Here is a 14,626-nt window from a genome sequence, read left to right on the forward strand (position 1 = left end):
AGAGGGACTAGGGAGCCAGAGACGGAGGCAGAGCCATTCCCAACTGACTGTCGGTCTGATAGCTTCCAACTTTGTGTTGGAAACTTCCCAAAGTGGAACCGGAACTTAGCCCCTTCACTTCTCTGGAGGGCAAGTTTGGAAAGTCCGCACTGGTCCAGGCAGGGGCAGGAGGGTGAGCCTACTTCGGTGGGAGTGGGGAATGGAGTTCCTGTCCTGACAGAACTTCGCCGAACTAGGAAAGGGTTCTGGTGGTAAGGGCCGAATAGAGGGGTTCTTTTCCGAAGAACTGGCCGTGCAGCTGTCCCCGACACTAGCTGAGCCCTGCTAGGCCTTGTCCCCTGACGTCAAGTTTTATCGTTTTAGGGATGAGGACCCCTGAGCCCAGACAGGTTTAGGGCCTGAGCTGAGATTTAACCTGGGCATCAAGCATTTATCAAGTGAATGAGGGAATTCAGCCATAGAGCCATCAGTCATGGGGAAGGTGACTGATTCACTCCCCACAAACACCTTATTTATTCATATCTCTCTAGCTTTGCTCATCTCTGCTGCAATCGAATCCAGCCACTGTCATTCCTTACCCTGGACTAGTATAGGGCTGCTAATTGGCCTATTGTTCATCTTGTAACCAGAAATCTTTTTAAAGGGGACAAAATTATCATGGAACTTTCTGTTTAAAATCCTTCAATTATGGCCCGGCCCCATGGCCAAGTGGTTCAAGTTCCACGGGCTCTGCTTGGGCAGCCCAGGTTCCCAGGCCAGGAACCCTGGCGAGGACCTACTCTACTCACTAGCCATACTGTGGAGGTTTCCCACATACAAAATAGAGGAAGATTGGCACAGATGTTATCTCGGCTAATCTTCCTCAAGCCAAAAAAAAAAGAGGATGATTGACAATGGATATTAGTTCAGGGCTAATCTCCCTCAGCAAAAAAATTAAAAATTAAATAAATAAATAAAATCCTTCAATTATTTTCCATAAAGGCCCAAATTCTTAGTTTGGGCTCAAGGTCCTACAAGATCTGCCCCCACCTGTCCCTCTTTCCCACTCCTTTTTGTGCCCCTGCATTCCAGCCTTCCTAGTGTCTTTTCAGTTCCTTAAACTTCTGTTGTTCCCTCCTGTGTCCTTGCACATGATGTACTCTCTTTCTGATATGCTCTTAGCCCATGCCCTCATCATCCCCTAGTTAACTCCTACTTATCCGTCAAATCCAAGCTCAGATGCCCCTTCCTCCGTAGTGGCCTCTCTCCACTCTACAGGTTAGATCAGCCCTCACACACACATAAACTCTCCTATTACTTTTCCTTCATAATACCTCTTGCAGATTACAATTACACACTTGTAGAGGGGGTTATTTTTCATGTCTGTCTCTCCCACTAGACTGTAAGCTTCACAACGGCAGGAGTGGGGTCTGTCTTGCTCACTGTCGTATTTTTGGCATTAATATAGTACCAAGCACATGATAGGCATTTAATAAATATTTACTGTTTCCCTCATGCACTTCTCTTACCTTCCTCTCCTTGTGTAAATCCCAACTATCCTTTAGGGTCCAGCACAACTTTTCTCCAGGAAATGTCCTCAAGTGGGAGGATGGGAAGGGATCCATGTTTGTGTCCCCTTGGAACCTACTCACCCCCAACCCCCCACAGCCACCCATCTGAGGGCAGTGTAAAGAAAAACTCTTGTGTTTCTCCTTTACTACTCACACAGAATACTTCTGTGACCAGCCATGTGGGGTTTTCCCCCACACTAACCAATTCTCTGACACTAGCTGGGTATCTCACATTCAATTTAGTTCTGACACTATCTACCTTGTGTTAGTGTCAGATCCTACAGGTTAAGCAAGAGCTCAGTTCCATAAGATCCTCCCATTTCAGATGCCAATCGAAAGTCCCAGGTTGTCACCTTCTTTTGCTTTTTTTTTATTTTTTGTGTGAGGAAGATCAGCCCTGAGCTAACATCTGTGCTAATCCTCCTCATTTTGCTGAGGAAGACCGGCACTGAGCTAACATCTATTGCCAATCCTCCTCCTTTTTTTCCCCCCAAAGCTCCAGTAGATAGTTGTATGTCATAGTTGCACATCCTTCTAGTTACTGTATGTTGGACGTGGCCTCAGCATGGCTGGAGAAGCGGTGCGTTGGTGCGCGCCCGGGATCCGAACCCCGGGCCGCCGGCAGCAGAGCGCGCGCACTTAACCGCTAAGCCACGGGGCCGGTCCAAGTCACCTGTACTTCTATAAATCAGGGTTCCCACAACCTCCTCAGCCCAATGATTTGCTAGAATGGCTCACAGAACTCAGGGAAACATGCTTGCCGGCTTATTATATAATAAAGGATATGATAAAGGATACAGATGAACAGCCAGATGAAGAGACACACAGGGCAAGGTCTGGGTCCCGAGCACAGAAGCTTTTGTCCCCATGGAGTTGTGGTGCACCACCCTTCTGGCACGTGGATGTGTTCACCAATCTAGAAGCTCTCCTAACCCTGTCGTTCAGGGATTATTATGGAGCCTTCAACACGTAGTCATGATTGATTAACTCAGTCTTCAGCCCCCTCCCCTCCCAGGAGGATGGGGAGAGGGGCTGAAAGTTCCAACCTTCTAATCACGACTTGGTCCTTCTGGTGACCAGGCCTTTCCTGAAGCTATCCAGGAGCCCACCAAGAGTTGCCTCATTAGAACAAAGATGCTCCTAGCACCTTTATTGCTTAGGAAATTACAAAGGTTTTAGGAATTCTGGCCAGAAGCTGGTTACTATATCCCAATATTACAGGCAGCATACAGAGATCTTCACTGTCTGCAGCCTGAGAGGAGAACAGTCCACACGACATGAGGCTGTCCTGCTTCCTCCTTGTCCACTCCAGCCCAGTACAATGCTTGACTGGTGAAAAAAGAATAGAACTTTATATCACCAATGTGGAGCCTGCCCACCTATTTGTCTCTGAAGACCCCTGGGATCTGTCCCCTTCCCTATGAGAGAGACATCATGCATTTATTCACTCATTCACTTATTCACCAAGGGAGAAGGTATAGCAGATATGCCCTTGGAGCAGTTACTTCACCTCTCCAAGACACACTCTTCTCATCTCTAAAATGGGGCTAATGACAGTATCTATTTCACAGTGTTGTCTTGAGAATGAAGTGAGAGAATTCTTGAAAAGGGCTTAGCACAGTATCTAATGCATAACAAACAATAAATGTTAGCTGCCATTATAGCTTGAGCCCTCAGGTGGGCACTGGCAGAAATGTGAAGCTGAATTAGATATATGGTCTAACAGGAAAGAGAGAGAGGAAAGCAGATCATCACTAGATAATAAAGTGTGATCAGTTCTACTAGAAATAGACAAGCAAGATGTAAGGGTAAAAGATTCTAGATTCTCCAAACACCCTAGTTTCCCTTATAGATATATTTTTCTATGTGTAGGGAGGGTGGTGTGCAGTGGGGGCTCTGCCTATCCCAACTGTGAAAATTAATAAATAGAAATATCATTTAAAATGGAGTTATGGGTGGCGGCCAGCTGGGTGGCGCAAGCGGTTAAGTGCGCACACTCCGCTGCTGCAGCCTGGGGTTCGCCGGTTCGGATCCCGGGCGCGCACTGATGCACTGCTTGTAGAGCCATGCTGTGGCGGCATCCCGTACAAAGTAGAGGAAGATGGGCATGGATGTTAGCTCAGGGCCAATCTTCCTCAGCAAAAAGAGGAGGATTGGCATCAGATGTTAGCTCAGTGCTGATCTTCCTCACAAAAAAAAATAAAAATAAAAACAACTAAAAAGGGCTGGCCCTGTGGCTTGGTGGTTAAGTGCGCGTGCTGCGATGCTGGTGGCCCGGGTTCGGATCCCGGGTGCGCATCGAGGCACCACTTCTCCGTCCATCCTGAGGCCGAGTCCCACATACAGCAACTAGAAGGATGTGCAGCTATGACATACAACTATCTACTGGGGCTTTGGGGGGAAAAAATAAAATAAATAAAATCTTTAAAAAAAAAAAAAAAACAACTAAAAAAAATAAAATGGAGTTATGGGGGCTGACTTGGTGGCATAGCGGTTAAGTGCACGCGCGCTCCGCTGGGGCGGCCCGGGATTCGGATCCCAGGCGCGCACCGACACACCACTTGTCAAGCCGTGCTGTGGCACTGTCCCATACAAAGTAGAGGAAGATGGGCACGGATGTTAGCCCAGGGCCAGTCTTCCTCAGCAAAAAGAGGAGGACTGGCGGCAGATGGTTAGCTCAGGGCTAATCTTCCTCACACACACAAATTATAAAATGGAGTTGGGAGGCCAGAAGGGGGAGCTCTCACATACCTACCACTCAAGGTCAATACAGGCCCCAACAGGAAGAGACCTACCTTGCATCTCTGGCAGGAAGTGATCCTGCTTTTCTACCCCAGCAGGAGAAAAGAAGATTTTCTCCTTGCTCAACAGCTCAGCCAGAGACTGTCACAACTCAGCCAATGAAAAGCCACTATACTTCAAACTCCCAGTTTCCTCCAATAGACTGTTTATAACAGCCCTTCCCAACTCCCCCTTCTCCCCTATGAAACAATATACCTCTCCTTTGTTCTCTGGACTTGCGTGTGGTTAACCATAGATTGCATGTCTCCAACTGCAATCCTTGCCTATTCCCACATAAACCCATTTTACTCGTAAAATAACTGGCTGTTTTATTTGTTTTAGGTCAACATAACAACCTAAGTTCTTCCTTCCCTGTGCAGAGATACTATGAGGAAATGACTCTAACTTTGGCTTCAGTGGTGGTGGTAGTGGGAAGTGCTCCAAGAATCCCCTGTGCCTAAACTAATCCCTCATTCTTCTCCCAGGAGGTTCATATGGCTGGGGGTGTGGGGATGAGGGGAAAGAGAAGATTCAAAGGTAGGAAGTATGTGACATGTGCTGTTTGTCTGATTCTTGTGTTTTCCATTTTATCATTCCTTAGTGTATGGTGAAGCTTCCTTTGAAATGCAGGCTGATTTATCTGAGCCAGGGGACCCCAGAGGAGGTCAATCTCCACAGCTGGGCAGAACACCACAGAGAAAATAGTAACCACTCTTTCCCTGGGCATGTGTGGTAGAGGCTGTGGGCTGGGGGGTGGGGGGGCGGGTATAGTCAGGACTGTAGCCCCTCACTCCAGGCTTCCTGGATCTCTGGCTACTGTGCTCCCGGACCCCTCCAACTAGGTGCCCTCCTCCTAGGCTGTTGACCGAAGAGGTCCCAGTGTCAGAGCCTTTCTCCACAGGATATAGCAAGATTACTCCACAGCCAAGGCCCAGTCCAGCCTTCGCCATGCAGGGCTTCCGGTGACTCTCCTGTCTTGTGTGTGTGTGACTTGTGAGCAGCTCAGCCTGGAGGAGGGGCTGGGGTTTTGAGTCCTGCAGTGCTTAGGGCAGGGAGGATCAGAGGAGCACTGAGCACTGACTGCCTTCCTGAGTCCCACATCATCCCTTCTGACCCTCCAATAAAGCCTGTCAGGCTGGCATTATTATCTTCATTTTACAGAGGAAGAATCTGAAGCTCAGACAGGTTAAGGGCCTTGCATGTGATATCTGTCATCATCATCAAGCATCAGTGAGTCCCTACTTAGATCGCAGCAATTCTTTGTTCAAACCTGCTAATGGCTGAGATACTCAGAAGAAAACCTGAAGTCCTCACAATAGCCTATAAAGTTCTGCCCACTGCCTTTCCTTTCTTTTTTTTTTTAATTTTATTTATTTATTTTCCCCCCAAAGCCCCAGTAGATAGTTGTATGTCATAGCTGCACATCCTTCCAGTTGCTGTATGTGGGACACGGCCTCAGCATGGCCAGAGAAGCGGTTCCTCAGTGCGTGCCTGGGATCCAAACCCCAGGCCGCCAGCAGCAGAGCGAGCGCACTTAACCGCTAAGCCACGGGGTCGGCCCTGCCTTTCCTTTCTGATCACCTCACTTCCCCCCCATCCTGCTCACTCTGCTCCAGCCACACTGGCTTCTTTGCTATTTACTCCTGAATATGACAGGTACATTCCCACGTTCCCACCTTAGGGCCTTTGCTCTAGCCGTTTCTTCTGCCCAGAACATTCTCTCCTCCTCACCTCCAAGTCTGTGCTCAAATCTCACCTTCTCAATGAGGCTTACCTAGACAATCTTTAAAATTCTGCAAACTGCCTCCCACTCCTACTCATCCCCCTTACTTTTAGTAGCACTTATCTTTCAACATACTACATGATTTACTTATTTATTATACTTGTTTTCCTGTGATCCCTTCACCAGAATGTAAGCTTAAGGCAAAGGGATCGTTATCTGGTTTTCTGATGTTATCTCCAGCCCTCAAATCAGACTGTGACATTTACCAGATTCTCAATATATATGTGTCCGGTGAAGGAACGAATGAATGAATACTGACCCAAGATTGGAGGTTGGAAGCCTCTGGGCTGGTGGGGACTCCTCCTGAGAGCCGGAGGGTGGGGGAGGGGACTCAGAGTGCAGGGAGCGGCCGCACCGGGCTCAAGGGCCTCTGAGGAGGCGCTCGAGAAACTACATTTCCCATGAAGCTCTGGGTACAGAGGAGCCGCGGAGGCTGCCGGGAAGAGCATACGTGCGAGAAGCCAGGTCCGGTACCGCGACGATGGCCGCTCAACGAGGTGAGTTGTTGGCCGAGGTGCCGGCGAGCTTGGGGTTGGGACGCGTCCTGGGACCCTTCCCGACTTGATATGCCAGGTCGAACCCACCCTTGGGGCTCCGCGGAAGGATGGATGGGCACCGGGCAGAGGAAGGGGCACCTGCGATGGGGATTGAGTCGTTATTGCAGCCCTCGAAGGAGGGTCTTGAGGGGAGGGGGCCGCGCGTGGGTCATTTCGAGAGGGGGTGCCATGGAATAGATACCTCCCGCTCCCTTCCCGTCACCTCAGCGCAGCTATCTGCCTCACGTCAGCAGAAGATCCTTACTGCCCGTTTTGCAGATGGGAACATCGAGGCCTGCAGAGACGAGTTTCAGCTAACAACCTACAAACTCCTTATTTGACTTTGTCCCCAGACAAAACCCTCAGCTCGTGCCTAGTTTCCCTGGACATTAGGGTCAGGTCTCAGGAGTGGAGTGGAAGCTGACCCTCTGTCTGTGCCCCCAGTATTCCCACTTTCCTGTGTGGTACAGCAGTATGCCTGGGGGAAGATGGGTTCCAACAGTGAAGTGGCTCGGCTGCTGTCCAGCAGTGACCCACTGGCCCGGATCTCAGAGGACAAGCCATATGCAGAGGTGAGACCTGGGCTGTATTTCAGCCCACTTTCAGCAGGGGAGACCAAGGGACTTCTCCATTGGAAGAGCCTGAGGCAAGTCATGTGGATCAGCTGGGAGGAGGGGAGGCAGCAAAGAGCAGGCCCTCTTGGCTCTTCATATCAGTGCAGGGCGATGAACCCAGATGGTGGCATCAAAAGAAGAGAGGTTTTCTCGTAATAGGCTGGGATTTCCAGTACCGTTCTTCCCCCACCAACTATCAGCACTTAGTGAATTTTAATTCAGCCCTCTATGATAATTAAAACTTTTACTTTGACTAACTTTTACATTTTTGATAACCTAAAATATATATTTCTCCTGCCCATTTAGTAGAGAAAAAACCCAAGTATAGGAAGGCTTTAGGCTCTACGTCTGAGACGGGAATAAATTAATGTTAACCCCTCACAGACCCACTTGAGAGTCAGAGCTTTTCAGTGACCTTGACAGTGCAGGTGTCATTCTCATTGGGCAGATGAGGAAACTGAGACCCAGAAACAGGAAATAACTGGCCAAAGCTCCACAGCCGGTTAAAGGTAGAGCCTGGGTCTCCTGACTCCTGGTGTTCTGCCGCCTGCTGCGTCCCTATATGTCTGTGATGGCATGAGCATTTATACCCACTCCTGGGAGGCCCGTCTCAGGACTCAGCTGCCCTGTAGGGAGCACAGGGTAACTAGGTTTGGGGCAGGCCAACTGGTGGTGCCAGGTTTTCCCTCCCAAGTTTCCTGTTTTTCCAGCTATGGATGGGGACCCATCCCCGGGGAGATGCCAAGATCCTTGACAACCGCATCTCGCAGAAGACCCTAGGCCAGTGGATTGCTGATAACCAGGACAGCTTGGGATCAGAGGTCAAGGACACCTTTAATGGCAAGCTGCCCTTCCTCTTCAAAGTGCTCTCAGTTGAAACGGCTCTGTCCATCCAGGCACACCCTAACAAGGTACAGCACCAGAGTAGGGTGCAGAGGTCAGGGTAGAGAAGAGCTTCTGTCAAGGCCCTCCCATGATCTTGACTGCTGCTCCTACCCTACCCATGCTAGGCTCCAGCCCAAAGCTAAATCCAGGCCTGATGACTCCCAATTTAGCTCTGCAAGGCCAGATGCTGGTGACACATGCTGGCAACTAAGTCTAAGTGGACAGCTGAACAGCTTGTGCCAGGGGAGCTTCTCTAAGCTTATTCCTGGGGTGCTGTTCCTGGGCTCCCCTCACCCAGCCCAGGACTATTTGTCTCTGCCGTTTTCCCACCTGGCTCTCTGGGAGAGTTCACTTTCCAGGGCAGGGCAGGTACCCTAGCTGTTGCATCAGCTTGATCCCAATAGAGTCTTGGTGCACAAGCCCCTGAGTCACAGCCTAAGCATTTGTCCAGACTCTTCAGTTCTAGATGGGCAGAGTAAGACCCAGAGAAGAGTGGGATTTACCCCAAGTCACACAGCTTGTTAGGGTCAGAGCTTGGCCTGGTGTTTGGGTTTCTTTATTCGCAGTCCTGGTCTTTTAGAATCTGCCCAGCTCTCCCCCAGATTTGGCCCATGTCCCTGCCCTGGGTTGGCTGAACCTCAAGTTTCTGCATTATGCCTTGACTGGGCTCGTTGCCAGAGGTAAGAAGCCACTGCTGTCTGGTGGCTGAGGAGGGTAGAGAGCAAGGGCCGGGTGGGACTAGTGTCCTGCTAGGTCATGGCTGCACCTTGACCATCCTCCTCTTCCCTTGGGTCCCCACAGGAACTGGCCGAGAAGCTGCACCTCCAGGCTCCACAGCACTACCCTGATGCCAACCATAAGCCAGAGATGGCCATTGCTCTCACCTCCTTCCAAGGCTTATGTGGCTTCCGGCCAGTGGAGGAGATTGTGACCTTTCTGACAAGTAAGGTTGGGTTAAGAGCATGCACACTGGGCCTAGAATGCATGGGGAGCCCAGGCCAGAGCTCAACAGTGGCAGAGAACAGAAGCTGAATGTCACAGGAACTGAGGGGCTGGTTGGCCTCATGAATTCTTGGAGCCACTGGGTAGGCCTGTGAGACCAGGCTCAGGCATGGTTGCCGAAGGCTGCTGAGAAGTGGTCAGTTTTCACTGCCAAGTTTGCTTAGCGTTACCTGGCTCCTTGGTTAGGGGTGGGATGGGGAGGCTTCCTCCAACTCCCCACTTTTGCGGGTTCCATCTTGCCATTCCTGATATGGCCCTGGCCTGGCCTTCCTGCAGAAGTGCCTGAGTTCCAGTTTCTGATTGGAGATAATGCAGCAGCACAGCTGAAGCAGAGCATGAGCCGTGACTCCCAGGCCATGGCCTCTGCTCTGCAGAGCTGTTTCTCTCACCTGATGAAGAGTGAGAAGAAGGTGGTAGTGGAGCAGCTCAACCTGTTGGTGAAGCGTATCTCTCAGCAAGGTGGGTGTCATTGTAGGCCTGGCTGCAGTGCCCCGTCCTGGGCGCCCAGCACAGACACTGGCTGTGGGGACAGGGTTCTTACCCCTTTGCTCAAGTGAAACATTAAAACAGGCCCAACTTAGATGGCCTGTTAGCAACCTAGCATTTCTTTCCCAGCCTTTGTGGAGCAGGGCCCTAGGTTGAATGCTGCTTCCTAACTGGCCATCTTCTCTAGGCTGGAGGCAGATTGGTCTAGAAGACTCTTAGGATGTCTTCCACCCAGGTATTCTCAGATTTCCCCAGCCCTATATTTGCTATCCATGGATGGATTTATACTTCGGGGCTAGAGAGCAGGAAGGGGACAAGGAGATCCTCTCTCTCCCCCAAAGGGCTGATGCCCAGAGCTCTCAATCATTAGATTTTTCCTTAAAGACCTGCTCTGTGCCCAACCTTGTGCTAACTAAGGAAAGTTCAGTAAATGACTGTGATGCATGTGGTCCTGTCACCTTTGGGTTGGGGAGTCAATACAGGCAGTGCAAAACACAAGGCAATGGACTCTCAGCTATGAGCTTATGTGGCACACATGAGGCCCCAGCCCCTTCTCCAGGTGACCCCAGAGCTCTTCTGGTTTCTCTCTACACATTTCCCCTGCTACCTTTGAGCCACAAAGAACTGTTTATTTTACCCAAGTATACCCTACGTTTTCTTTGTTTTTGGGTGTTTTCTCTGCTTGCATGCTTCTCCCTTTAGGGCTTCTTGCACTCATAGCAGAACTGGTTACTCATGCCTGGAGCTCCCATAACACCCTGTTGGTACGTCAGGTATAGCCCTTAGCACCTGTGAGTCTATATCATCAGGTGCACACTTGTTAAAACTGGGGTTTTCTCCAGGCGAGGGACCTGTCTCCTTGACCTCTGTGTGTCCCCAGTGCTTAGCACAGAGTAGGTATTCAGCATGTCTCTGTATGAAGACTCACAACAACCCTCCAATCCAGACCAGCTGGTGTCTTCATTGTGGCACTGACACACTCTGTTTCTACTTACAAACACCCTCCCCACTTTTCTGCACACTCCAAAAAACTCAGCTCACTGTCCCCCCCCCCCCCCCCAGCCCCACAATTTCCAAGAAGCCTTCCTTCACCACTCTAGCCCAGGCTGAGCTCATCCTCCTCTGGTCAGTGTCCATGACACATTTTGGCCATTGGCGCATTCTGCCTCATGCTATCTGGGGTGACCAACCTCAGTTTGCCAGGGACTGAGATTTTCTGAGACACAGTGCTTTCAGTGCTAAAAAAGGGAAAGGCCTGGGCTAACTGGGACAGTTGGTCACCCAACATGGAACTCCTGGGTATCTCCCTAACTAGATTTTGAGTTCCTAGAACAGTAGTTCTCAACCAGGGGACATTGGCAATTGTCTAGACATTTTTGGTTGTCAAAACCTTGCTTGGGCGTGCTAATGGTATCTCATGGGTAGAGGCCAGGGATGTTGCTAAACATCCCACAATGCACAGGATAGCCCTCACAACAAAGAATTATCTGGCTCAAAATGTCAATAGTGCCGAGATTGAGAAACACTGTCCTAAAAGGACCACGCTCTAGCCCTTTTAGTGCCTAGTATAGTGCTGGGCATATAATGACAGTCAAAATGGGAAAAATGGCACCTGTGTGGGCTGGAATACCAGGAAGGCTGGCTCCCAAAGGACTGGAGGTATGGCTAGGAGGACATGCCCACCAGTTTCCAGATTCGTGTGGGCAGGGGGTTCCCTAGGACTCCCTGGGCAAGGTGGGGCTGTGAACACCACTGAGTGTTCCTAAGTGGCCTTGGGATGCTCTGTGACCTTCAGTGGCTGCTGGAAACAATATGGAGGACATCTATGGGGAGCTCTTGCTGCAGCTGCACCAGCAGTATCCAGGTGATATTGGATGCTTTGCCATCTACTTTCTGAACCTGCTTACCCTGAAGCCGGGGGAGGCCATGTTTCTGGAGGCCAACGTGCCCCATGCCTACCTGAAAGGAGGTGAGCCACATTTCAGCAGTGAGTCCCCGGGCCTTGTTTCCGAATCCGGACAAAATCGGGGGAGGGTAGTCAAGGAGACCTTTAAGGTCCCAGCTGGCTTTGACCTCCCAGGGTTCCTGGGGTCAGCAGGAAAGTGGCCAGCAGGGATGATGAATGCCAGCTTGGTGTTGGACACTGCTTGAATCTTCACACCAACTCCCCTTGTGATAGTCTCATGTTAAGTCCTGTCAGCAAGTATGGGAACCACAATTTGAACCCAGGCTATATTGGATCAAGGCTGTTGTTCTCTTGCCAGCATCACACTGCCTTTGCACGTCTGTCCTATCTACCCAGAGTTGTTTTTTTTTTTTTTTTTTATAATTTTATTTATTTATTTTTTCCCCCAAAGCCCCAGCAGATAGTTGTAGGTCATAGCTGCACATCCTTCTAGTTGCTGTATGTGGGACGCGGCCTCAGCATGGCCAGAGAAGCGGTGCGGCGGTGCGCGCCCAGGATCGAACCCGGGCCGCCAGCAGCGGAGCGCACGCACTTAACCGCTAAGCCACGGGGCCGGCCCTCTACCCAGAGATTTTATATTAAAATACACATTGCCACAGAAGGGTGTCACATTTTGACTATTGGCTCTTTATCCACTTAGGGACAGGATTCTGTGGTAGAAGTGGGAGAATACAGAATCTGGGGAGGGTTGGGGCTCCCCCAGGGGTTAACATGACTCCCCTGACAATAGCGGGTTATCTGTCATCTGTTTTTGGTATCTGATATCTTAGCTCATTCTCCCAGACTGTAATTCACACATTTTTACCTAACTCTGCAGGGGGTTCATGGTGCTCAGGTTAGGAGGCCCAGCCCTGGAGAGCCAAATTCCAAGGCATCCTTCATCAGCTTAGCACATGACAACTGTCTGTCCCCAGACTGCGTGGAGTGCATGGCGTGTTCAGACAACACAGTGCGTGCTGGCTTAACTCCCAAGTTCATCGATGTGCCAACCCTGTGTGAAATGCTCAACTATACACCCAGCCCCAGCAAGGACAGGCTCTTTCCTCCAAAACGGAGTCAGGAAGACCCCTACCTCTCTATCTATGATCCCCCAGTGCCAGACTTCACCGTTATGAAGATGGAGGTGAGTAGGGGGCCATGCTGAGTGTCTTGTGTGGCATGAAGAGCCCTGGCAAAACGTACAATGTGGAGTATACCTGGGGCTGGGTTTCCTTTCTGTCCAGCTCACTTGGTGGGGATGGCCACAGGGCTGCCCACTCCTCTCTGTAGCAGGGACGAGATGTGGGCCTCCGTGCTGACAAGAGTCTAAGCAGTGGGGGAGGTGGCAGAGCTCTCCCTCTCACTGCCCTTAGGATTGTCCTGGGCCCCCTGTGAGCTGCACCATCCTGTTGTTTCTTCCTGCCCAGGTCCCTGGCTCCATCACTGAATACAAGGTCTTGGCAGTGGATTCTGCCAGCATCCTCCTCATGGTACAGGGGACAGTGACAGCCAGCACTCCCACAGCCCAGTCAATAATCCCTCTGCAGCGTGGTGGGGTGCTCTTCATTGGAGCCAATGAGAGTGTCTCCCTGAAGCTCACTGTGCCTGAGGACCTGCTGATATTCCGTGCTTGCTGTTTACTGTAGAAGCCACAGCCTTCCTGGCTTTCCTCTCTGCCAGTCACCCTAAATCCTAGCCAGCCTCACCTCCTCGGGTCCAGCCCAAACCCCTTCCTGCTATGGACTCTTTGGGTATGCCCAGGAAGAGCTAGGGTAGAGGAGTGAGCTTGAAGGTCTGACTCCTGAGCAGACCTAGGCTAAACCATCTTCTTCCTGGGAGGAGAGGCCCATGTGAGGACTAAGGATTGACACTCCCCCTTGTGTTCTCACACACCTGAGCCAAGCTTTCCTCAGCCCAGGAGGTGGCAAGCTCTGTTCCAGCCTACACCATTAGGCAAGCTGGTGAAATCTGATTAGTTCAGCATCAGTCAAGAGCAAGAGGGTAGGTAATTAATTTCTAAGAATAGGGTTCTGGCCCTGAGACTGCCCATTTCCTCAGCTGCAGAGGAGGGGAAAGGGTAAACCTGCGGACTCATGATGCTCATCATCACCCTCTTGCTCTGTCAAAGCAATTAAAGATCACTTGTGTTGAAGCTGTGGGGTAAAGAGCACTCAGCCTTTGGCATTCTAGTCCCTGAAGTGGGCTGAAAGATCCCTGCCTGGATGTTGTCCAGTTTTTGCTTTATTCCTGCTTCAGACAGCTCCCTGAGGTGGCCAGGCTGGACTCCAGAGCACTTTTATGGGAAGGCGTGGAAGAGGCAGCTGGCTTCAGTCTCAGATGCAGAGCTTGCAGACAGGCCTTGGCCTTCCAGCCCTGCAGACAGTGGAAGTTGGGTCTAAAGATACTACGCATTGTCAATGCAAGCTTCTCTCCAGTGTTTCAGTTGGTCTTAGGGCACAGATCAGCAAGCTAAGGCCAGCAGGCTGGATCTGGCCACACCCATTCATTTACATCCTGTCCTGCTGCTTTCAGGCTATAATGGCAAAATTGAATAGATGTGCCAGACTGCATGGCCTGCAAAGCCAAAAATACTGACTGGCCTTTCACAGAGAGTTTGTCAGCCACTTCTCTAGAGCACATTGTAGATACAGGGACTCAGGGACAGGCCGATCCAGTTCGCATTGTGAAGAGAAACCTATGGGCCGGCCCCATGGCTTAGCGGTTAGGTGTGCATGCTCCGCTGCTGGCAGCCCGGGTTCGGATCCCGGGCATGCACCGACACACCGCTTCTCCGGCCATGCTGGGGCCGCGTCCCACATGCAGCAACTAGACAGATGTGCAACTATGACATACAACTATCTACTGGGGCTTTGGGGAGGAAAAAAAAAAAGGAGGAGGATTGGCAATAGATGTTATCTCAGAGCCGGTCTTCCTCAGCAAAAAAAGAGGAGGATTAGCATGGATGTTAGCTCAGGGCTGATCTTACTCACAATAAAAAAAAAAAAAAAAAGAGGAGAAACCTAGCTACCTTTTCTAAACTGGCA

At 50.6% G+C, this 14,626-nt stretch overlaps 1 protein-coding gene across 2 annotated transcripts; it reads left to right on the forward strand.

The window, feature by feature from the left end:
- Positions 1–6,544: 6,544 nt before the first annotated feature.
- MPI (mannose phosphate isomerase) lies at positions 6,545–13,734 on the forward strand. 2 transcript variants are annotated; one of them, XM_004421822.3, is made up of 8 exons: positions 6,547–6,611; positions 7,095–7,222; positions 7,975–8,175; positions 8,951–9,092; positions 9,428–9,610; positions 11,433–11,606; positions 12,518–12,726; positions 13,010–13,734. In XM_004421822.3, the coding sequence occupies exons 1-8, from the start codon at positions 6,596–6,598 to the stop codon at positions 13,226–13,228; spliced, it is 1,272 nt and encodes a 423-aa protein (XP_004421879.1). In that variant the 5' UTR covers positions 6,547–6,595; the 3' UTR covers positions 13,229–13,734. The 2 variants fall into 2 exon arrangements, with proteins under 2 accessions (XP_087284837.1, XP_004421879.1); XM_087428711.1 differs by lacking the exon at positions 11,433–11,606 and having other exon boundaries at positions 6,545–6,611.
- The last annotated feature ends 892 nt before the right edge of the window (positions 13,735–14,626 follow it).

This window comes from Ceratotherium simum, chromosome 3 (assembly GCF_057802395.1).
Source record: "Ceratotherium simum simum isolate JZ-2026a chromosome 3, ASM5780239v1, whole genome shotgun sequence".
Lineage (NCBI taxonomy): Eukaryota > Metazoa > Chordata > Mammalia > Perissodactyla > Rhinocerotidae > Ceratotherium > Ceratotherium simum.

Excerpts from the sequence above, each read along its gene's own strand:
- MPI (XM_004421822.3), top strand. Across the intron at positions 9,611-11,432 it reads GAAGCGTATCTCTCAGCAAG|TGGCTGCTGGAAACAATATG; the intron begins GTGGGTGTCATT and ends TGTGACCTTCAG. Across the intron at positions 11,607-12,517 it reads CCATGCCTACCTGAAAGGAG|ACTGCGTGGAGTGCATGGCG; the intron begins GTGAGCCACATT and ends GTCTGTCCCCAG.